General features: G+C 35.5%; 1 protein-coding gene across 3 annotated transcripts in view; it reads right to left on the reverse strand.

The window, feature by feature from the left end:
• The window catches only part of STK3 (serine/threonine kinase 3), a 466,952-nt gene that overhangs the window by 107,216 nt on the left and 335,518 nt on the right, over nucleotides 1-24,218 (reverse strand). For all 3 annotated transcript variants that reach the window (XM_025393760.1, XM_025393762.1, XM_025393761.1), the window contains one exon: nucleotides 23,600-23,725. In XM_025393760.1, the coding sequence (XP_025249545.1) occupies nucleotides 23,600-23,725 (126 nt within the window). The remainder of the gene's footprint in view (nucleotides 1-23,599; nucleotides 23,726-24,218) is intronic.

The raw sequence follows: 24,218 nt of genomic DNA on the forward strand, positions 1-24,218 counted from the left end.
TGAGTAAACAAGTCACTGAGAATGGGTAGAAAGAACAAACAACAGAATTAAGATGCCCTTGTTCCTTGGAATTAATTTAGTCCCCTTAGAAAGCTGGATCTTGGTGTAAAATTAGGGAAGAATAGACAGTGGCATTCTAAACTGCAAAAAAAATCGAACACAAAAGTAGAAATATTCCAGCTAGAATGGAAAGCAATGAGTAAGTTTGACGGAATTAGGGGATGTCCTACAGCTTATGGATGCTTTGAACAATGGAAGCCCAGCATAAGTTGCTTGGCAAAGGAGTGATAGGAACCATGGGAACTAAAAGATGATTTGGAGAAGGAGAGACCAGAGAAAGACTAGAATCAGAAAGTTATTACTAGAATCCAGATTTGAGGATAATTAATTAGAGCCTGTACTAAAAAGAGTCATATAGTAAAAAATGACAAGTTGAATCTGAAAGAAATCGCTAAAGAGTAATTAACATTTTCTAGAAAGTTTCTAGGCAGTCAAATATAATGGATCAACAATAACTCCAATATTCAGAACCTAAAGAGATCAAACTGAATCTAAAGAGAAAGTTGAGAGATTTTAATTTGAATAAAATAGATAACGCCAGTTATTTGTACTCAAAACGTGACTTACTATACTTTGTCACTTGACTACATGATCCGGGAAATGAAATCTATTATTCATTTTCCCATCAAGTAAGAAATCAATAAGGCATGTCCAATGCAACTGCAAGAAGATGAGCACAAAACTGGGGAAACTAGGGTAAGAATCTTTCACTTCTTTCCCCATGCATAACTGAATTCGGGGGCTGTTGACTACTTGATGCTAACATGTTAACCTAGGTTGGTAAATAGATTTTAATCAGCGAGTTAGAAAAGGCAAAAATCAAAGGGTACTATTGTACATTTGCTTGTATGTCTTGAATCATGTAAGATTCCCACTAAACTAAAAACACTTTCCTATACAAGGTGAAACTACTGATGTGACCCAACAGAGCATTACCTTTAAATTGTACTTCCAACTCTGGTAAAGGATAGCAGTTACCCCATTGTCCTTGTTATCAATACACAAAGGTTGTATCTGTTTATTGTTTCTGTGTTCCAAGTGAAATTGCCCACAGTAGGTCAACTGGTAACTCTGATCCAATTGAGCTAAAAATTACCGAGAAAACATCAAAAATAATCTCTTTCAAATAGCTGCCCTGAAGTGCCACTTCAATGTCTGACAGGCTGAAAAAAGTAACAAATTGGTATTCACCCATTAAAAACTAAGATTTACAGTATCTGAAAATCTGTAAAAAGAATTAATTGTCTTCTCATTGCTGTAAGTAGGTGGTCTTTCTCTTTCACTACAAAATCAGCTTAATAGCTTATACAGCTGCTGTCTTTGACATACCTGTCTTTAGCAAACAGAAACTTCAGGGATCCTAACTTTTTGCACGTTCACAGGCAGGTTTTAAAGTTACATCAAAGCCTTCAGGATCTCCAAACGTCATAAAAGACTTATTCATCAGTATAACAAGGCTAAATGGTGAAAAGGCATATGGGCAGGACTTCAGAGGCTCCATGATGCAAGACTGTACAAGTTTTTGGCATTATAGGAGAAGTTTCCAAACAAAAGATTACCTTACATCTCCTGTGCACAACACTAATATACAATAGAGTGAATTAAAAGTAAAAGCAACCTTAACTGTGACATTTCTTTTTTCTTTCACAGCCAAAACATGTCAAAGGATTGACAAAATATAAAGAAACTTATAAAATCAAATATTTTAAAATAAAAATAACACCTTTAAAAACTGTTGTGTTCTTACAAGCAGTTTATAAAACATCCACAAGAGGGAACCAAAGACAAAAGACTAAAATTCCACTATTTGGAGATTTACACAAATAGGTTTATAAAACAGGTTATTACATTTACTAACTTAACATCAATATATTTCAGAAATAGGCTAATGGTTCCTTGATAAATTTTTAAAAAGTGATATATTTAAAAATACTATAACCACTGTCATGTTGATACCTTTATATAAGCAATGTTTATGTTCCTCAAGGACAACAAATATCTTTCACATTCAGTCATCTCCACTTGCATATAATAGCAGGAACTCAATGAACAGGTGGTAATTCCACAAAATTGATAGAAGTATACAAAAGGAAATAATCAATAGTCACATTAATTTATCAAAAATTCATTCTAAATTGCTTTTATATGAAAAGATTTATGATTGTATATATCTTATGTTCCTAAAACAAATACAACTAAGGGCTAAAGGGTCTTTAAAAATACTTTTTTCTTTTCTTCATTCTTTCTTTCTCTCATTCCTTTTCTCTTCCATTATGATAGTATTTTAAGAGTAAGCAGCCGGGCGCGGTGGCTCACGCTTGTAATCCCAGCACTTTGGGAGGCCGAGGCAGGTGGATCACCTGAGGTCGGGAGTTCAAGACCAGCCTGACCAACATGGAGAAAACCCGTCTCTACTAAAAATACAAAATTAGCCGGGGTGGTGGCAAATGCCTGTAATCCCAGCTACTCGGGAGGCTGAGGCAGGAGAATCGCTTGAACCCGGGAGGCGGAGGTTGCGGTGAGCCGAGATTGCGCCATTGCACTCCAGCCTAGGCAAAAAGAGCGAAACTCTGTCTCAAAAAAAAAAAAAAGGAGCAGAAATTTTGTTATAGTTCTTTTTGGTTTGTTGGTAGTAAACAAATTTTAATACATAAATTGTATTTTTATTGTTTAAATGTTAACAACAGAAATATCACCTACATAAACTTAGATATAATTTTATAAAATAATTTTAGAAAATTAATTTCCAAAACATACAATTCAAAAGACTACTTGAAACATGCTAAAGCAACAATATTGATTTTAAAATACAGTTTACATCATTGAACTTCCTGATAAAAATGAAATTCTGAGGCAGAAAAATGTCAGGGCAACAAAAAACAACCTCCCCCACAACCCAATATTTTTCACACATTTGACTTAGGCATTGCTAAAGAAATACTTCATGTGCTACTATACACCTTATTAATTATTAAATGCAAATACATTCTGTGTTGATGATTTTGTGGCTGGCACTATCCTTAATGATGAGTAAAAGTCAGGCAGAACCTGTTTAAAACAGTTTTTTACATGTGTTTCTTGATTTGATAAATATTTACCAATTAAATATTTATGTAATAAATGCTTTTAGTGTGACAGGCAAGTGTGCTAAGGTATAATCTTTTCCTTGAGAAATGTATAGTTTAATGGGGAGTTAGAAAATAGACAACTACAGTGAGATAAATACTCTCAGAGCTAAACGCAGTATACCGTGGTGAACACAGAGGAGCACTTGCCTAACTGAAGCCTGGAGGAGCCCCATGAAAGGCTTCCTCTTTCCAGAGGAAGCAATGGCTAGGATGTCAAGACAAACGCAGCAACCTACACTTTGCTTTAAATACTTTTTGAGCAATCCAATCTATGCTCATGGTTTAACTACCAACTTCAGAAAGTACTGATTTCCTAATTTGCCTGAGTTCTTTCTCCCTTGGCATTCAGACCTGTATATCCAACTGCCTGCTATACAAAATGACTTAAATGACCTATGGACACCTCAAATTAAGTAAGTGCTAAAGTGATCTCATCTTACACAGAAATACGCCTTGGAGAGAATACCGCTGGAGAATACTTCAGCCACAGTGTAAGAGGCACAGTGTAAGTGCAAAGTGAAAAAACAAAGGCTCTGACTATGCTATCAAGAAGTGTAGTTGTAAATAATTTGTTGTTTTTTCCCTTATTTTTTAAATGGTCAAAGGATAACCGTATTTTTGAATGAGGAGAAAGGGCCCAGAAGAAAGGGATCATGTAGCTGACTAAAGAAACAAGCAGAGAAGGGGCCTTTTGAGGGAAGTGAAAAAACCAAGAGCAATAAAACAATTACTGTTCTTCATGCGTACCTCCATCACAGAACTTGTTACATTGCATTATAATCAGTTATCAGTTTATTTGTCTCACTCATTAGATTGCAATCTTCTTGCAGGCAATTACCATGTCTTATTTTTCTTCCATACCCATATTTATAAATGGGAAAAATACATAACCTCTGAACCAGGGAGACAAGGAAACATAGTGAGGATACAGAAACATATTAAAGTTAAAAGAAAACTGACATCTAGTTAGTGCCATAAGAAAAAAGTTATAAATACTGGAAAGAAAGAAACTATATTTGCAGATGACATCATTGTCTGTGTGGAAAATTTCACAGAATCTACAAAAAAACTCCTAGAACTAATAAAAATTAGTGTGTATGGCAAGGTCACAGGATACAAGGGCAATACACAAAAGTCAATTGCTTTCTTACACACCAGCAATAAACAACTGAAATTTGAAACTGAAAAAAATTTCAATAGAAAAAAAACCCACTTAGGTCTAACATATTAAAACATGTACAGGATCTGTATACACTGATGCAAAAAATAAAAGATGATCTAAATAAATTGAGAAACATCCCATGTTCATGAATTTGAAGACTCAATACTGTTAAAATGTCATTTCTTCCTTAACTTGATGTATAGATTTCATTCAATCCCAATAAGAATTCCTGGAAGCTAATTTAGAAACATTGACAAAATGATCTTTTCTATGGAAATGCAAAAGGCCTAGAACAGCCAAGGCAATACTGAATCAGAAAAACAAAATTTGGCCAGGAGTAGTGGCTCACACCTGTAACCCTAGCACTTTAGGAGGCCGAAGTGGGTGGATTGCTTGAGCCCAGGAGTTTGAGACTGGCCTGGGCAACACAGTGAGACACTGTCTCTACAAAAAATACAAAAATTAGCCAAATGTGGCAGTGTGCACCTACAGTACCAGCTACTCGGGAAGCTGATGTGGGAAAATCACTTGAGCTCAGGAGGTCAAAGCTGCAGTGAGCGTGATTGCTGCCACTGCACTCCAACCTGGTTAACAAAACAAGATGCCATGTCGAAAAGGAAAGGAAAGGAAAAAGAAAATCAGAAGATTCCGTGTCCAATCTTAAAACTCCTATAACACTATGATAATCAAAACAGCATAGTACTGGCAAAAGAATACACACATATAGCAATGATATATCAATGAAGCAGAATAAAGAGCTCAGAAACAGACCAACACAAATATAGTCAACAGATTTTTGAAAAGGACACAAAAGCAACTCATTGGAGAAAGAACAGTTTTTTAATTAAATGGTGCTAGAACAAGCTGGATATCCATACGAAAAAAAAAAAAAGAAAAAAAAAAGGACCCAGACATAGACCTTACAGCTTTCTCAAAAATTAACTCAAAATGCTTCAAAGACCCATATAACAATGCAAAACCATAAAACCTATAGAAGAAAACTCAGGAGAAAATCTATGTGACTTTGAGTTTGGTAGTGAATTTATAGACACCAAATTCATGAACCATGAAAAAAAGCTGATATTTTCATAGTAAAACTAAAAACTTCAGCTGGGCATGGTGGCTCATGCCTGGTAATCCCAGCACCGAAGGAGGCTGAGGCAGGAGGATTGCTAGAGACCAGGAGCTTGAGGCTACAGTGAGCTATGATCATCCACTGCACTCAGCTTGGGCTACAGAGTAAGATCCTGTCTCTAAAAAAACAAAAGGCAAAAACTAAAAACTAGAAATTTCTGCTCTGTGAAAGACACTGTTAAAGAATGAAAAGACAAACTAAAAATGGGAGAAAACATTTGTTAAATACATACTTTATAAAGGACTCATATCCAAAATACACAAAGAACTCTTAAAAATTGACAATAAGAAAACATACAACACAATTTAAAAATGGGGAAAAGTATTGAACATTCACTTTGCCAAAGATATATAAATGGCAAATAAGCATATAAAAAGATGCCCAGCATCTTCATCACTAAGGAATTGCAAATTAAAACAAGATACCACTAAACACCTTTTAGAATGGTTAAAATGCAAAAGCAAACAAACAAAAACCCTGACCATACAAACCGCTGGTGCACAGCAACAGAAACTCTCATTCCTTGGTTACTAGGAATATAAAATGATGCAACTTTGGAAAAGTTTGACAGTTTCTTACTAAGCTGAACATATCATAAGATCCAGCAACTATGATCCTAGATACTTACTCAATGTACCTGAAAACTTATATCCACATAAAAGCCAGCATATGAATGTATACAGCAGCTTTATTTACTAATAACTGCCCCAAACTAGTAAGCAACCATTGAAGATGGCCTTCAATAAGTTAATGGATAAATGAACTGTGGTGTATCTATGCAATGTAATACTATTCAGTGATAAAATGGGGTTTTAAGCCACATACACAAAAAAACATGGATGACTGTTACAAAAAACATACTGTTAAGTGAAAAAAGCCAGTCTGAAAAGGCTGCATAATATATGATTCCAATTATATGATATCCTGGAAAAGCCGAAACTGTAAATGGTAAACAGATCAGTGGTTGAAAGGGCGGTGGGGGAGAGTTGATTATGTGAAGCACAATGGATTTTTTTAAGGGTGATGAAACTGTTCTGTTTGACACTACAGTGTATCATATGTATCATTTTGATGCCTAATACCATGCATTTGTCAAAACTTTACATCATAAAGAGTGAACCTACTGAGGCAGGAGGATCCCTTGAGACCAGGAGTTCTAGATCAGCCTGAGCACACAGTAAGACCTCTGTCTCTACAAAAAATTTAAAAAATTAGCCAGGCCTGGTGGTGCCTGCCTGTAGTCCCAGCTACTTGGGAGGCTGAGGCAGGAGGATCACTTCAGCCCAGGAGTTCAAGACAGTGAGCTATGTTTGTGCCACTGAACTTTAGCTTGGGTGAAAGAGAGAGACCCAGTCTCAAAAGCAACAACGACAACAACAACAAAAAGAGTGAACCTAAAGTATGCAAAATTTAAAACAATAATTTAGGAGGTCAGGGGATCCCAGGGTGAAATGTAGAATTGTGGCAAAAAAAAAAAGTAACTGTATTAAAAATGTATTGAAACAACTTCACTGAAGGGGGTGAGAAGAAAAGGTATTAACCTAAGTAACTTTGGAGTAAGTGAACTGTGAATTCTGTTAGACTAAAGACAAAAGGAATGATACATAAGCACTGCAACTGATAATGTTGTTTTCCATGTTTTCCACATGGGTTAAGAATTCTGAAACCACTAGACATGTATACTGGAGTTGAAAAACTTAGTAAATGAATGATGGGAGCCAGGTTTCTCACCACTGGAGTTGTAGGTTATAAACAAGCAAGAGGACCCACCTAGAATAATAATGGATTAGAGTCAGACACATCAGTATAAATTAATGTTTAGTTTAATACAGATACAGATGTATACACATACATATACACACACACACACACACACACACACACACACGTGCCTACATATGTAGTTATAAATGTGTATATACACAGGTTAGTATACACACATATCTCCTTGCCTCGTAAGCTGAGAGGGCACAGAAGCAACAACATCCCACAGTAAAAAAAAGTCCCCCTGGAATTCAATCTTTATTTCCTACAGTTTTCCAGTAAAAAGGAAGTAGGCTCCTTATTCTAGGACTGGAACAGGAAATATACAATATGAGCCTAGAATATCTTATAGTGTCAGAGAGTAAGAAAGTGCTAAAAACAAAACAAAACCCCACAATGATGGGGATATGTCATAGGGACAAAGGAGTAAAATCAAAAGGTTCCCAATGGCCAAAGCTGGAACAATTTGAGCAAAATAAATAAATAAACATAGTAGTATTGGACTATAATCCAAAATATAAACTAATAACCGTGAGTCAATATTGATGCAAATGATTGAATAAATGGGGAGAACAGACAAATATCCTGTATAGAAAAAATTCTAAATACTCAGTCCTCAAGAAAGTTGAGCATAACCCCCCACTTCTTAAATATGAGCTGTGTACTGTGACTTCCTTCCAAAGAGTACAGTATGAAAAGGAAGAAAGAATATTTTACTGTAAAGAAATGTGACATGCTACCTCAGTCAGGTGATCCTGGTTAACATCAACAGTGGTAAGTCATGTTGACAGAATAATTTACTCTTGATGTGATGAGACTTAATTTATCTCTGGGTCTTCTCAAAAACCAGTAAGCTTAGTCTCATCATTAGAAAAAAAATCCCAATTGAAGGATATTCTACAAAATATCTAACCATTATTACCCAAAACTCTCAAAGTCATCAATAACAAGGACATTCTGAGAAGCTGCGACATCATGAACCCTTTCTGTGCATGGCTTATATCATTTAACATCCTCCAGGGAAATACATGTTTGCCACAAATGACAAAATTGCATTCGTTTTTATGGTATATACACCATGTGAAATTAGCCAAGCGCAGAAAGACTAAAGAAGCTGATCTCATGGCAGTAGAGAGTAGAAATGGTGTTTTCCAGAGGTAGGGGAGGCTTGTGGAGGCTGGGGGTGGTAGGGAGAGATGGGTCAATAAATACAAAATTACAGTTAGGAGGAATAATTTCTGGTGTTCTACTGCATAGTACAGTGACTATGGTCAGCAGTATTGTATATTTCAAAATGGTAGAAGATTTTGAATGTTCTTACCACAAATAAATGATAAATGCATGAGGTGATGGAAATGCTAAATATTCTGATTTGATTTTTACACATTATATACATGTATCAAAACATCACACTTTACCCTGTAAATATGTATAATTGTTATGTATCAATTTTTGTTTTTTAAAAAAAGAGAAGCCTAAGGAGACATGATGACTAAATGTAATACTGCATCTTGATGGGTCCTAAAACACAAAAAGAACATTAGGTAAAAACTAAGTAAATCTGAAAAGAATAGGCACTTTAGTTTCAAATCTGTATTAATATTGGTTCATTATTTAGACAAATGTATCATACGAATATAAGATGTTAATAACAGGGGAAACTGAATGTGGGAGGCATATGGAAACTCTCTATTTTTGTATTTCTTCTATAAATCTAAAACTATTTAAAAATAAAAAGTTAACTTTAAAAATTGAGAAAATCCTTTGCTTCTTAATTTGAGCAAATATTTATTATCTGTTTCACCACAAGGCCCAACACTACAACTCATAAGTCAAAGGTTCTCACCCAGGCCACACATTGGAATCTGCTAGGAAGGTTTTTTAAAAATCCTGATGCCTAGGCCCTAGCCTATAACAATTAAGTGAGAAATTTCCCAGAATAAAAATCAAGCATTGCTTTTTGTTTGTTTTTGCCAAAAGCCACCACAACCACCACGAGAAAGCTCAAATGATCTAGCAATTTATTAAATATTTTACATATTATATTGAGTATCACAAATCCCAAAGAATCACATTTCTATTACAGGTAATAAAGCATATAAACTTTAAGAGATTAATATCTACAATTTTTATACTGACAAGAACTCTGTATTCTATTACTTCACCAAAAAATTTTTTGCAGTCTCTTTTCAGAGTATTTTTTAAATGTTTTACAAATTTCAATATGTATATGCTTTTAAAAAATGCACTTAAGTGCATTCTATTTTCAAAATAGCATCTTTTATTCAATAATATATTTTAAACTTTCATATGGAAGAGACAATTCCCATAAGTTTGCTCTACATCATACACAACACTACTGTAGAATGCTCCTTGGTAACAACAAAATGTTGCATTTTGAAGCTTTATTGCATAGAAAGAGCAATTTTGTCAACATATATTCTTTAAAGGTAGACTTGCCATAAGCAATTCAAGAGTTAACAGCAAATATGAACAAACAGATATATTATTTAATCAACTCATACTAAAGATTTGGGAATATCTTCCACTAATATCCAGAAAACAAAATTCTTACTATGTAATACAGTTGACCCATCTCAACACCTAATTTACATCACATGCTTAGAAATGCCAAAAGAAGATCTTTGTCATAGTTAGCAATGCTTAAACTAACACAACAACTTTGATATTGGATTAACCTTCTACAGAAATCGGTTTGAGATTTGTTTAATTTTAGAAATCTGTACAATTACCTCAGCACCTATCAAAACATGTCAATTTGTCAAGATACATTCTCATCAGACAAGCTTTTCCTATTATAGGTATAAAAAATCAAATTCATAAGGCACTATTTCCAATCATGCTCCATACTTTTCTTGAATAAAAAATATTTTAAAAGGTTTGTTTATAATAGCTACCCAGGGCACAGGTGTACGCATTAAAATTTTAAAAACCAACATATCTTGTAATGGTTATCATATACCATTTCCTTTTTAAAAGCTACACTATAAATTGATGAAAATGGCAATTTAATTTTAGGCCCCTAATATTTCCCCAACTACAATAAGCCAAACTAGAAAAAAGTAAATTAAATTTGGAAATTTTTTGTTTATATTGTTATAACCCATAAATTCTCTGAAAATTATGTTAAGAATACAGGATCCACACACAATAGACCCAAGTATCAATACTTGATGTGAAATATAAATCTCTCCCTTAATGTAGCAGTGAATTTCAGTTCTGAAATTTTGAAATCAGAGAAAAAATTTTATTTACATTATCTAAAAAGTTAGCTTTATGAAATTTGTCAGTGGTCCAATGCTAAACTTGCTCTGTGTTATATTTGCTCCGTCACTGCTTAAGGATCAATCCAGAGTCTGGATTGGAAACAGCTACAGTAAAAGCTGCCAGAGAATACAGGTCCTCTGGGCTGAAAATAAATCAGAAGCAAAAGTTGGCAATACAGATCTCTCACCATGCTGAAAAAACCTTTCAGCCATGAAATAATCAAAAAGGAGAAAACAGAATGGAGAAAAATTTCACTGAAAACAACTGGGACACCAAAATATCCATCTAAAACTTTCTGTCATATCCTAAAAGAAATTCAACTCCCCAGTACCACAACTAAGTAGGTAATGGCCAAATGAATCCCTCAAACTAAAGCTAAAGAAAAAAAAAAAAGAACCAGAAAGTTTCATGGGCCAAAGGTAACCAAGCTAAGTTGTGAACACAAATAACAAGAGGTTGCAAAGCAACAACCTTGACTTAACAGATACAGATGTTAGGTCAAGCACAGTATCAATTAGATAAGGAGTGGCCAAAGATTGTACTTTTGTTCCACCACGTCGACAAAATTATTGCAAAAGACCCAGTGGTTAAGAAAAAGAAAAGTATCATTTATGTCTATTCTTTTCGTTGTGTTGTTGAGACAGGGTCTAGCTCTGCAGTGGTGCAATCTCGACTCAATGCAACCTCTGCCTCCTGGGCTCAAGCAATCCTTCCACCTCACCCTCCTGAGTAGCTGGGACTACAGGTGAGCACCACCATGCCTGGCTAATTTTTGTATTTTTTGTAGAGATGGGGTTTCACCATGTTGCTTAGGCTGGTCTTGAACTCCTGAGCTTAAGCTATCCACCTGCCTTGGCCTCTGAAAGCGCTAGGACTACAGGCATGAGCCATTGTGCCTGGACCATTTACTTCTATTCTAATCAACTATAAATTTGGGTATGAGTTGCTTTAATTGTCGTGATTCCTTGTAATGCTACCTTACAGAAGTTTTCCCTTCCCTGCTTGTCACTTTGTTTGACAACTTCTCTAAAACAAATCAGAATTGAACAAACTATGATTTTTTTCTTTGAATTGTTCTAATTTATGGGCACTCAAGGAGTCTGAAATATATTAAGGGTTTTACAGATTTATAAAGAGATCATATTACAAACTCAATATCAAAAATTACAATTTTAGGCCAGGCATGGTGGCTCACACCTGTAATCCCAGCACTTTGGGAGGCCAAGACGGGCAGATCACTTGAGGTCAGGAGTTCAAGACCTGTCTGGCCAACATGGTGAAATCTCATCTCTACTAAGAGTACAAAAACTACGCAGGCATGGTGGCAGGCACCTATAATCCCAGCTAGTCAGGAGACTGAGGCAAGAGAATTGCTTGAACCCAGGAGGTGGAGGCTGCAGTGAGCTGAGACTGCACCACTGCACTCCAGCCTGAGCAACAGAGTGAGACTGTCATTCATAGATAGATAGATAGATAGATAGATAGATAGATAGATAGATAGATAGATAGATTTTAAAAATAAAATAAAAATTACAATTTTAGAACACTCCAAGAAATTATGAACGGCAGGAGCTCCCATCAAAATGGAGATTAGAACACGGGTTTACGCCTTCCCTCGCAAAACCCTCTCAAAACTACAACAAAGTCACAGAAAAGAATAAACCCAAAAAGACAAACAGCACAGGGGAATAGACAACAGCATATAGGAGATGTCAAAAATGTGGAAGCTAGAAAAAATGTTTGGAAGTTAGAAAACAGATAAATAGGTAAGTAGCTAACTCAGCAGACCAAAAATAAAACTTAAGCTTGCAAAGAGAAAAGTCACAAGCAGCATGTGAATTCAGAGTAGTGAACCCTACCATCTTTTACAGCAAGATTTGCTGGTCGACTAGTTCCACTCTTATACACAGAGCTGCCAGAGGTAATTTTAGTGCTTCTCTCAAATATAATCCCAATACATTTGAAGAAAGCCCATAAAATGAAATGTCAGAGATCAAAACAAACACAAAAGAAACACAGACAAGGCAGGGAACAAAAGAAAACTCAAAATAATAATAAGGAAATAATAACGTAGAAGAGAAAGCTATCTTAGACATTAAATATCTAATATGAAAAAATAGCAAGTGTGGAAGATAAACTTCAGGCAATCTGAGAAGAACAAAAAAAGAGGGAAAAGGAAACAGAAAAGATAATTGAAAGACTAACCTAAGAGGTTCAACAACCAAATAAAAGGAGATCCAGAGAGAGAAAAGAGGAGAGACAGTGAAAATTATCCAGAAATAGCAAACATGAAATCACACAGAACTGAAGGGTGTTTCCAGATTTAAAAAGTCAAAAGACATTCCATACGATGAATGGGGAAAAGATGTACACCAAGGCACATTATTAGGAAAGTTTTAAATAACAGGGACAATGTAAGGATCCAAAAAACTCCCACATTCAAACATTCAAAGAATCAGGTATCAGAATGGCATCTATCTTCTCATCAGCACTATTGCTGAGCAAGGAAAAAGAGCAAGGTTTTCAAAATTATAAAAGAAAGTTATTTTCAATCCAAAATTTTACACTCAATCAATCAATCAATTAAGGGTAAATGTACAATAAAGACATGGTCAGATATGTAAGGACTGAAAACAACTGCTGTCAGGAAGCTACTGGGAGATATGATACATAAAAACAAGGATGTGAAACAAGAAAGACAGAAGACAACATCTAGGAATAAAGAGATTACAGAAGAAAAAAAGAGGACATTCCACACGTTGATGTTGAAAGGAAGTCTTAGGATGACAGCTGCTCAACACTCCTAAAGAGCAATTAGTTCAGATTAGTAGAGGACAGAAGACTAGAGAAGGCATGAATCAATAAAAAAAAAAAAGTACGGTATTAATAAATTGTGTTTGAACATACACAGAGGAGTTCAGAGCTCCAGCAGAGAGTCTGGGAATATAGCATTGGGGAACAAACTTAGTGATTAGAAAACTATAAAAACCACAACAGTAACAAAAACCGAGACAATTATTGGTTCAGAAAGTCACAAAAAGAAATAACATGTAATCATAATATGAGATAAGTGAACAGTATTTACACAGTTATAACTATATAAGAATTTGTTTTAATTGTGATTACACAGGAAAAATTAGAAATAACAAGTAATCAATTCTTTTACAAGGTTTCAATTTGTCATCAATAATTTCATCTGAACTATTTCTTATTAAATAAAATTTACTTTTTACCATGTAAAGGAATAAGTAAATGTTCTTTACTGGTTTTCCTCAAAAAAAAAAAATATATATATATATGTGTGTGTGTGTGTATGTATATTTGTACATACTTTCAAATATATGTATACAAATATACATATATACACATATATTTGAGGAAAACCAGTAAAGAACAAATATATATTATATATTAATAAAAATAAAAAATATAAAAATATATATTGTAAAAATATAAATATATAATATATAAATATATATATATGTTTTTTCTTTTTAGAGATACAGAGAGAGAAAGGCTGGAGTCCAGTGGCATGATCATGGCTTACTGCAGCCTCAACTGCCCAGGCTCAAACCATCCTCCCACCTCAGGCTCCCAAATAGCTGGGACTACAGGCATGCATCACCAAGCCTGGCTAATTTTGTGGGTTTAAAAAAAAATTTTTTTTTGTAGAGACAGGGTTTCACCATGTTGCCCAGGCTGGTCTTCAACTCCCGGGCTCAAGCAATCAGCCTGTCTTGGTCTCCCAAACTGCTGGGATTACAGGCGCGACCCACTGTGCCTGGCCCAAATATATTTATTTTTAATTTTAAAACTAGGTTTATAAAAATATCTACCAACTCTTCCAAACATATTTGCCAGCTAAAATTTGTTTTAAAATGTTTTTTTAAAAATTGAATCTGTATCGGTTCATACCAGATCAGTAATGTTATTTTGGTGGCCACAAGGTAGGGCAAAACCAGTAGGGGCAACCACCAAAAAAACCCTGAAAACTAAACAAACAGAACAATAACAACAACAACAAAAAAACCTGGCCAAAATGTTACAACAGCAGTAGTGATGGTGTAAGTAGTGGCATTAATAAAAACAAAAGCTAAACTTTATTGAGCATACTATGTGCAAAACATTATTCTAAGTGCATATATATATATATATATATATAAATAAAATTATACCCTCATAACAACTCTATTTGCAGATGGTAAAACTGAATTAGAGAGGTTAAGTAACCTGCCCAAAGACATAAAGTTATTTGGGAACAGAACTAGAATTCACATTCAGATAGTCTGATCTATTTTTAGATAATGCAACCTCCCTTTTATCAACTAAGTACATTACAGGCTTCTGGACTGACCTGGGCTAATTCTGTTGCTGTTCTGTTCTTTACCTAATTCAAAAGGTTCTCAAAAGGTAGATTTTTGGCCAGAAACAGCTCAGGCCTGTAATCCCAGCACTTTGGGAGGCTGAGGCAGGTGGATCACTTGATGTCAGGAGTTCAAGACCAGCCTGGCCAACATGGCAAAACCTTGTCTCTACTAAAAATACAAAAATTAGTTGGGCATGGTGGCACGCGCCTGTAACCCTAGCTACCTGGGAGGCTGAGGCAGAAAAATTGCTTGAACCCAGGAGGCAGAGGTTGCAGTGAGCTGAGATCACACCACTGCACTCCAGCCTGCGCAACAGAGTGAGACTCCATCTCAAAAAAAAAAAAAAAAAAAAAAAAGAAGGCGGCAGACTTTTGAAGCTCCCTATTGAATAGGGGTAAGGAGAAAGAAGGGAAGGGGAGGGGGAGTTTCTGTCTAAGAAATGCTCACCTGAAACTGTATCACCACCTGAGGGGAATGGGTTATTCAAAGCACCCTGGCATTTCTCCCCATACCCATGCTGAGAATCAACTGCTTTAGTGAAGCACGTTTAAAGGGAATATGCCATTATTCAGACATTAAGGACCACAACCAACCTGAACAGCTCTGAGTTCAGACCATAAGAGGCCACCAGAAAGTCCTCATTTCTTTTCCAAGGATAGAAGCTCTAAGACATAGTCTAAGACCAATTAGACTTCTTTTCTTTGAGTCATTAATAAGTTAATATGAAGTCAAATAACACCTTTCTTTAGATAAAAGTAAAGGACCTGATACATGCATAAAAGTGAAAAGATTTCATTCAAGCTTAACATCAAAAAGTATCCCATTTTTTGCTCAACATTTCACTTAAAATTCTTCTACACCCATTTAACTCCTTGTATTTTACTTAACACTGTAATCCCTAAGAAATGTCTGAGCTCCAGTGACAAAGCAATTCTTCTAAACTCCTTATCAATCTTTTAAAGTACTTTAAAAATAGCATGTCAATGCTGCATTCTGTGCCTTATCTTATAAATTCAATTAACATCATTCTGCTTTGAAAATCATCATCCAATGTACCACATGTAGAACATTTGCTTTGCTGTTTTACTTAAAAACAAGTACTCTTTTACTGTATAAATATTTAAAAACTTATTCAAGTACCTGTATAATATTTCAATAAGCCATACCAGCAAACTTACAAATTAGTATGTTAAAAATCATCAACTAAATTCAAGAAATACATAAGAATGAATAGTGCTTGTTGTGTAAATACCAAATTACCAAATTGCATGCTTACACTTTGAGTACTAAGGATAAACTAGTATTAACTGAACAAATCCTGTATGCCTGCTTTTTATATACACAACTTAGATTAAACTTTGTGTTCATTTAGTCAAAAATTAATGTAAATTTTATAAAAAATATTTTATTTTTATGAAAAAAGAGTATCACTTCAATGAAATAAATTGGCCTCCTGAACATCAAGAGATGTGTAGTCTATGATAAATTAGCTGTTTTATTTAAAACTGTATATGTAATCCAATTTAAGCCAATTCACAAAAGAATCCCAAAGGAATAAATGATATAAACTATGTAAGATTCTGAGCCTTCAATGTGGATAAACTTTCCTGAGAAATTATATCTACTAATTTTAAAAGTTGCTAAAACTAAATGGCAATGCAGGATATACATTAACTGTAGAAAGACTTCAGATTCATTCTGCCTATCTCATTCTTTTAAGTGCTTGTGAGAATGTATGTGTGTACGTATGTATGTTTTCCATGCAGGGCAACATCTAATAAAATGACCTCAAAATGGAAGGTACTGCCTGAAAAAATAATCTGAAGCAAAGCATGTGAATATTGCTCAATGTGTGACTCTCCAAACTTTTTACTTTTTTCTTATAATTTCAGTAAAAAGACCATAAGAGTTTTACCCAGAAACACTAAGCTTTGCCCCAGAGAATAAATGTTTATTCAGGGAAAAAAAAATCATAAAAACCTGACATAATTTTTAAGTGCTCACAATATTTTCAGTCCTCCCTCAAAAAGCAAAAACTAATTCCCCTCACCTTGAATATGGATAGGACTTAGTAACATATACCTAAAACGACTTGGTGTTGTTGGATTTGAAACTAAGCAGTGGGCAGAAGCTAGAAGCACTTTGAAGACAGTTTTAGTAAGAGCCTGAAGAGTCATGAAAAAACTATTAGAAGCCTGATAGCTTTTAAGAAAGTTTCAGGAAGGTAAGGGAAATATTAGAAAGCTGGAGAAAAGGAGATTCTTACGTGGTGGCAGAAAATTTAGAAACATTGTTGTATTAGTCCATTCTCACACTGCAATGAAGGAATACCTGAGTAATTTATAAAGAAAAGAGGTTTAATTGATTCATAATTCCACATGGCTGGGGAGGCCTCAGGAAACTTAAAATCACAGCAGAAAGCACCTCTTCACAGGGCAGCAGGAGAGAGAACTGCTGAGCAAAGCAGGGAAAGCCCCTTATAAAACCATCAGATCTCCTGAGAACTCATTCATTATCACAAGAATCGGGTGGTTATTCCCTGATTCAATTACCTCCCACCAGGTCCCTCCCACGACATATGAGGAATATGGGAACTACAGTTCAAGAGGAGATGTGGGTAGCAACACAGCCAAACCATATCATTCTGCCCCTGCCCCCTCCCAAATCTCATGTCCTCACATTTCAAAACACAATCATGCCTTTGCAACAGTCCCCCAAAGTCTTAGCTCATTCCAGCATTAACTCAAAAGTACAAGTCCAAAGTCTCATCTGAGACAAAGCAAGTCCTTTATAGCAGCACCCCACTACCATACCAATTTACTGTATTAGTCCATTCTCACGCTGCTATAAATACCTGAGACTGGGTAATTTATAAAGAAAGGAGGCTTACTTGACTCACAGTTCCACATGGCTGAGGAGGCTTCAGGAAACTTACAATCATGGCAGAAGTCAGCTCTTCAAAGGGCAGCAGGAGAGAGAAGTGCCTTATAAAACCATCAGACCTCATGAGAATTCACTCATTATCATGAGAACAGCATGTGAGTAACTGCCCCCATGATTCATTTACCTCCCACCAGGTACCTACCACGACACATGGGGATTATGGGAACTATAATTAAAGGTGAAATTTGGGTGGAGCCACAGCCAAACCATATCAACTGTTGACTATAGGAACCAGAAAAGTAACAGGAAAAGCAAAAAATGTACCTAATGAACTGGGTGGTCTAGCAAAGCATTTAAGATGTTGCCTGATTTCTTCCTGCTGCTATAATCAAACACAAAAGGAGAGAGATAAGCTTAAGAAACGACAATTAAACAAAAGAGGGACCAAAGACTTGTTGATTTTGTACATCTCCAGCCTCTACACACAGCAAACCATGCTACAGTTATGAGACAGCTTCCAAGCAAACCTCAAATCCAGGCAATATTAAGGAAATCATGGTAAAAATATCAAGCTGAAAAGGTGACTGTAAAATCCTTTAAGATTTCTGAGAGATCCATGCAGTTCCTCAAATAACAGGGCTTCTAAGAAGCTTAAAGGCATTGTCCCTGCACAATCTCAAAAGGCCAAAATTAGGGAAACAATTATCTCAACAAAATTTATGAGTGTAGATTATTCTAACGGAGTAAGTTCCTATAAATCTCATTTATAGGAGACCCACAAAGTGTTTTTGGCAGAAACACTACCAGCATTGACTGCAGAGCACAGAGATGCATGAAATGGAAAGAGGGCTTTGGACTCCAAAATTTCTAACCACAGGAAGCAGGCTCACAAAACTATCTAGCTCAACATACAGGCTACCTTCCAGGAAAAAGGAAGAACTCAGTGGGCAGAGCAAAAAACAGAGAACATAGAAAGGAGTCATGAAAAACTATGCTGAGGTAGGAATAGAACTTAGTTTTAATGAAGAAACTTCTAACATTTGCTTGGCTGGATTCCAAAACCGCTATGGAAGTTTTCTATGCACTCATGTGCACTTCCTGTCTTCCGTTTTTTTAAACAGAACTACCTACAGTGATATAATTTTATGCCTGATCCACCATTGTATGTCGGCTATTCAGGGCGGTAGGGGTGGGTTAAGAAACTTCTCTCTTTTGTTTATAGGTCTTCAGATTGAGAGGAACTGGACCTAAGGAACATTATCTCTATCTCAATGTAATTTAGAAGATGACATTCTAGATTTTGAGCCGATATTGTAAAGAAATAATACTTAGGGTAGATGGGATAGTGCGTGTATTTTGCATGGGCAGGGAATGTAAATAATGTGCGGCCAGAGGATAGTCTGAGCTAGTTTTAAAACATAACCATAAATTCTTTGGCAATTCTCCCCTCGAAAGGTGGAGCCTCATTCCTACTGCCTTGATTGCAGGCCAGACCTAGTGACTTCTTTTTTTTTCAATTGAGGTGAACTTCATATACAAAAAATTAACCATTTTAAAGTATATAAATAAGTGGCACTTAGTACATTCACAATGTGCAACCATCTCCTCTATCTAGTATCGCAACACTTTCATCACCTCAAAAGAAAACACTCTACCCATTAAGGAGTCGCTCTCCATCCTTCCCTCCTTCCCACCCCCTGCCCACCACAATTGGGTCCTGTCCTGGTCTCTGGTAACCACCAATTTGCCTATAATTCAATTGTAAGTTGTAAGAGTTCTCTATGCAGTTTGCCTTTTTTTTTTTTTTTTTTAAACAGATAGGGTCTCATTATGTTGCCCAGCTAGTCTTGAATTCCTGGGCTTGGGCGATCGACCCATCTCAGCCTCCCAAAGTGCTGGTATTACAGGCATGAGCCACCGCACCCAGCTTCTATACATTTTGGATACTAGACCCTTATCAGAAGCATAATTTGTAAATATTTTCTCTCATCCTACAGGCTGTCTTTTCACTTCTTGATAATTTATTCTTTTATGCACAAAAATGTTTAATTTTGATGAAGTTCAGTTTATCTTTTTTCTTTTGTTACTTCTGCTTTAGGATCATTTTCTAAGAATTCACTGACAAATCCAAAGTCATGAAGACTAACCCTATGTTTTCTTCTAAGAGTTTTAAAGTTTTAGCTCTTACATTTAGGTTGCTGATCCAGCCAATCAGATCTTATACTAAAAGCCTACTGTATTTGATAAGACACAGGGGTCTAACTTCATTCTTTTACATGTGGCTATCCAGCTGTCCCAGTACCATTTGTTGAAGAGATTGTTCTTTTCCCATTAAATAGTCTTAGCAACTCTGTTAAAAATCAGTTGGCCATAGATTTATGGATTTATTTCCAGACTTTCTATTCCTTTGGTCTACATACCTATCCTTAAGCTAGTACTACACTGATTTGATCGCTGCAACTTAATATTAAGTTTTGAAAACAGGAAGTGTGAGTCTTCTAACGTGGTTCTTCTTTTTTGATATGTTTTGGCTATTTGGGGCCCCTTTTTATTCCATATGAATTTGAGCACTGACTTTTCCTCTTCTGCAAAAAATAACCTGGAATTTGGAAATGGATCTTTAAATAATCTGAATTGCTTTGAGAAGTACTGCCATCTTCACAATATGATGTCTTCTAATCTCTGAACACAAGATATCTTTCTATTGATTTAGGTCTTTTATTTTAGCAATGTTTTGTACTTTTCACTGTACAAGTTTTTCACCTCCTTGGTTAAATTTATTCCTTAGGTATTTCATTCTTTTGGATGCTATTATAAATGGCATTGTTTACTTAAATTCCTTTCTACATTTTTCATTGCTGGTGCCTAGAAATACAACCGAGTTTTGTGGTTGATGCTGTACCCTGAAACTTTGCCAAATTTGTTTACTAGCTCTAGCAGATTTAGATGGTTGACAGATACCAACCAGGAAGCTGCTCTAGCTCATGGGGAGCTGAACAAAGGTATCTGCACCAGTCCCTCAGGGAACCACCAGACAGGTCAAAATGAAAACTACAGTTTTTTTTTTTTCAGAACAAGGTTCTTATTGTCCTCCTCCTGGCACCAGTGAGCTATACCAGGAATATGGGTTGCTGGCCCCATAGCTGCTGCTGAGCTAGAAAATAAAGGATACTAGGTATATAAGCAAAAATGTCATAATGTTTTCTTACCAAAATCTGGCAGTCTTCCGGATGCTGTAAGTTTTCTATCAGATTACAGAGTTATGCAAAAGTTGATTTGTCAGTTTTTGCCAGCTTAACAGTTGCTTCTGTGGAGATAATCGATTCTTGGAGCTCCCTGCTCCACCACTCACTTGCTTTTAAAAACTAGAATGGGCCGGGTGCAGGGGCTCATGCCTGTAATCCCAGCACTTTGGAAGGCTGAGGTGGGTGGATCACCCAAAGTCAGGAGTTCAAGACCAGCCTGACCAATATGACGAAACCCGGTCTCTACTAAAAATACAAAAATTAGCCAGGTGTAGTGGCATGAATCTACAGTCCCAGCTACTCAGGAAGCTGAGGCAGGAGAACTGCTTGAACCTGGGAGGTAGAGGTTGCAGTGAGCCAAGCTCATGCCACTGCAATCCAGCCTGTGCAACAGAGCAAGACTCCGTCTCAAAAAAATAAATAAAAATAAAATAAAATAAAATAAAAAGAATGTGGCAGAAGTGACAGTATTTAGCTCCTGAGACTACAACATAAAAGACAGTGAGAAGTCCTCTTTGTTCTCTCTCTTGGACCACTCACTCTGAGAGCCCCAGAATGAGCCATCCTGGAAGTGAATCCTCTAGCCCTTGTCAAGCCTTCAGATGACTGCAGCTCTGACGAACACTTAGACTGCAATCTCATAAGAAACCCTGAGAATGAATCACCTAACTAAGACCCTCTTGAAACAGCAATCTACAAATACCATGATAATAAATGTGCGTTGTTTTAAGGTGCTATGTTTTGGGGGTACAAGACTCAAAAGAAAAGAACCTAGCCACTCTAAGAGTTCTAAGGAAAAAGAGTGTTTCAAGCACAGAGTATAGCACATGCAAAGGCCCTGAGTAAGGAAAGATCTTAAGCATGTTAAAAAAAAAATAATAAAAATCTGAAAGACTAGTGTGACTTAAGCTCAGCGAAGGAAAGAAAAATGGTGAAGAAAGAGATCACCAAGGGGGCAGAAAGAAACCAAAATGACTGTAACAAAGCATTAAAAAGTAGTAAAAACTGATAATATATGATAAAGTGCCTTTGAACCCACAAGAAACAACTACAAAAATTTAACATTTAAAAACATTAACTGGAGAGAAATCTGAAACTAAATGTATCTATCATCACACAGGAATCCAGTTAGGAAACAGGAAACCCCGAGAGCAAGAACCAAGGGTCTTTACATCTCCCATATCACCTACTTACCTTTGTAGAATTAATGCACAATGACAAACCAGAAAAAAATACTTTTGAAGACACTATTTAAAATTCTAAGTAGTGAATTCATTGGTGAAAGATTTTAAGTCTAGAATACAGGCTTCAAGTATCTCCTCACTAGGTATTCCATGACGATGGCCAAATAAATAACTCATGTAACTGCATATCTAAAGAACATGATTATAAATCAGCTCTATGAAGATGCACATTTCTCCTTGTCCTGGGCTACCATGTGATAAAAGGTTTAATAATTGGTAAAAAGAGTAAAAGAATTTCAAAAGAATTCCCAACTGGATAACCAGTCTCTGAAATTAAAACTGAATTTAATTTAGCAAAATAATTCTATTTGTATACAGAAACTGTGAGATTTTTTTAAATGAACTTTTATGGGAGAACATACCGTTATAAAGTACATTTTCAATCAGTAAAAAATAAAATAATACACGTGTTTTCAGATCTTATGACTATTTGAATACCAAGGGTTATTCTCCTCTATATCTTTATCCAGAAAAAAAACATATAACTTGAAACACAGAGGCAAAAAATAATTAGCAAGGGATAGAAGCATCAGACACTACAAGCCAGGTGCAGTTGGCTCACACCTGTAATCCCAGCACTTTGGGAAGTCCAGGTGGGTAGATTACTTGAGGTCAGGAGATTGAGACCAGCCTGGCCAAAAGGGTGAAACCCCATCTCTATTAAAAATACAAAAATTAGCCAGGCATGGTAGTGTGCGCCTGTAGTCCCAGATAGAAGAATCGCTTGAACCTGGGAGGTGGAGGTTGCAGTGAGTCAAGATTGCGCCACTGTACTCCAGCCCAGGTAACACAGTGAGACACTGTTTCAAAAGAAAAGTATTAGACACTACAAAATGTGGTAAATAAATACAATTATTTTATTTTATTATTTAAATGTAGTAACATCAGCATAAAGTAAAAGGAACTAATGGCTAGTTTTATATGCCAGGCCCTTTTATGTCCTACCTGCAACTCCTATTCTGCTACGGTACGCTTTATCTACAACATAGCTGGCAACCAGTTAAAAGAAAATTCCAGAAGATATGACACAAAATTGTCCAAATTCAAGACAATATTTATTTAACAAACCCAGAGTTAGTATCAACTAGATACTAGGTACTGTGCAAGTTCATCCTATCAACATTACATTCCAGTAATCACTAATTCTTAAGACATCAGAAAAAGATAGCAAATGTATAATGCAAACCAAATATATTTTGAGATTCAATGAAAAAACATATCTTACTTGTATAATAAAACAGTAAGTGCTTTTATTTAAAGAAACAGAATTATAGAAAAATAACTCAGCAGAAAAAAATCAACTTTTTGAAGATAATTACAAACCGAATTTTCTTCTTCCTCTTCCAATTCTCGTTGCTGTTCCTCATGTCTTTTAGCTTTGATCTCCATAGCTTCTGTGATCAGGTCTCTTAATATTGATACAGGTTTTGCATTCTTGATAAAAGGATGCTAAAAAAGTAAAATTCAATGGTATAAATTCAAAAGATTTTTCTGAATTATAGCTAACAAATGTTAAAACAACATGTAAATGTTAACCAGGATCACAGGCTTCAACAATTGTTTTTTCATCTAGAATTAAATGTATAGGTTAAGAAAACAGAATATGGCCACTGCCTAGAAATAAAGAATTTGCTTTGGGGCTTGTTTTCAAAAAGGAAAAAAAAAAAAACTTAAAGCACACATACAAAAATGCAACCCTGTTAATAAAACTACATTATCCTTAAAGATCTAATTGTCCAAATGAAGTGTACACTAGGAATAAAAAAGATTAAGTTAAAAATATGATTACAGATTATATTACACATAAAAATAAAATTTTTTGGTACTGAGTTACAGAATTTAGTTAATCTTAATAAGTTGACAGCCAAAATCAGGGGCCAAAAGGAAAGCAACTATTTTGTTACTTCTTTAACATATTTTCTGTTTTACTGTATCTTAAGTA

Source organism: Theropithecus gelada, chromosome 8 (genome assembly GCF_003255815.1).
Source record: "Theropithecus gelada isolate Dixy chromosome 8, Tgel_1.0, whole genome shotgun sequence".
In the NCBI taxonomy this organism is placed as follows: domain Eukaryota; kingdom Metazoa; phylum Chordata; class Mammalia; order Primates; family Cercopithecidae; genus Theropithecus; species Theropithecus gelada.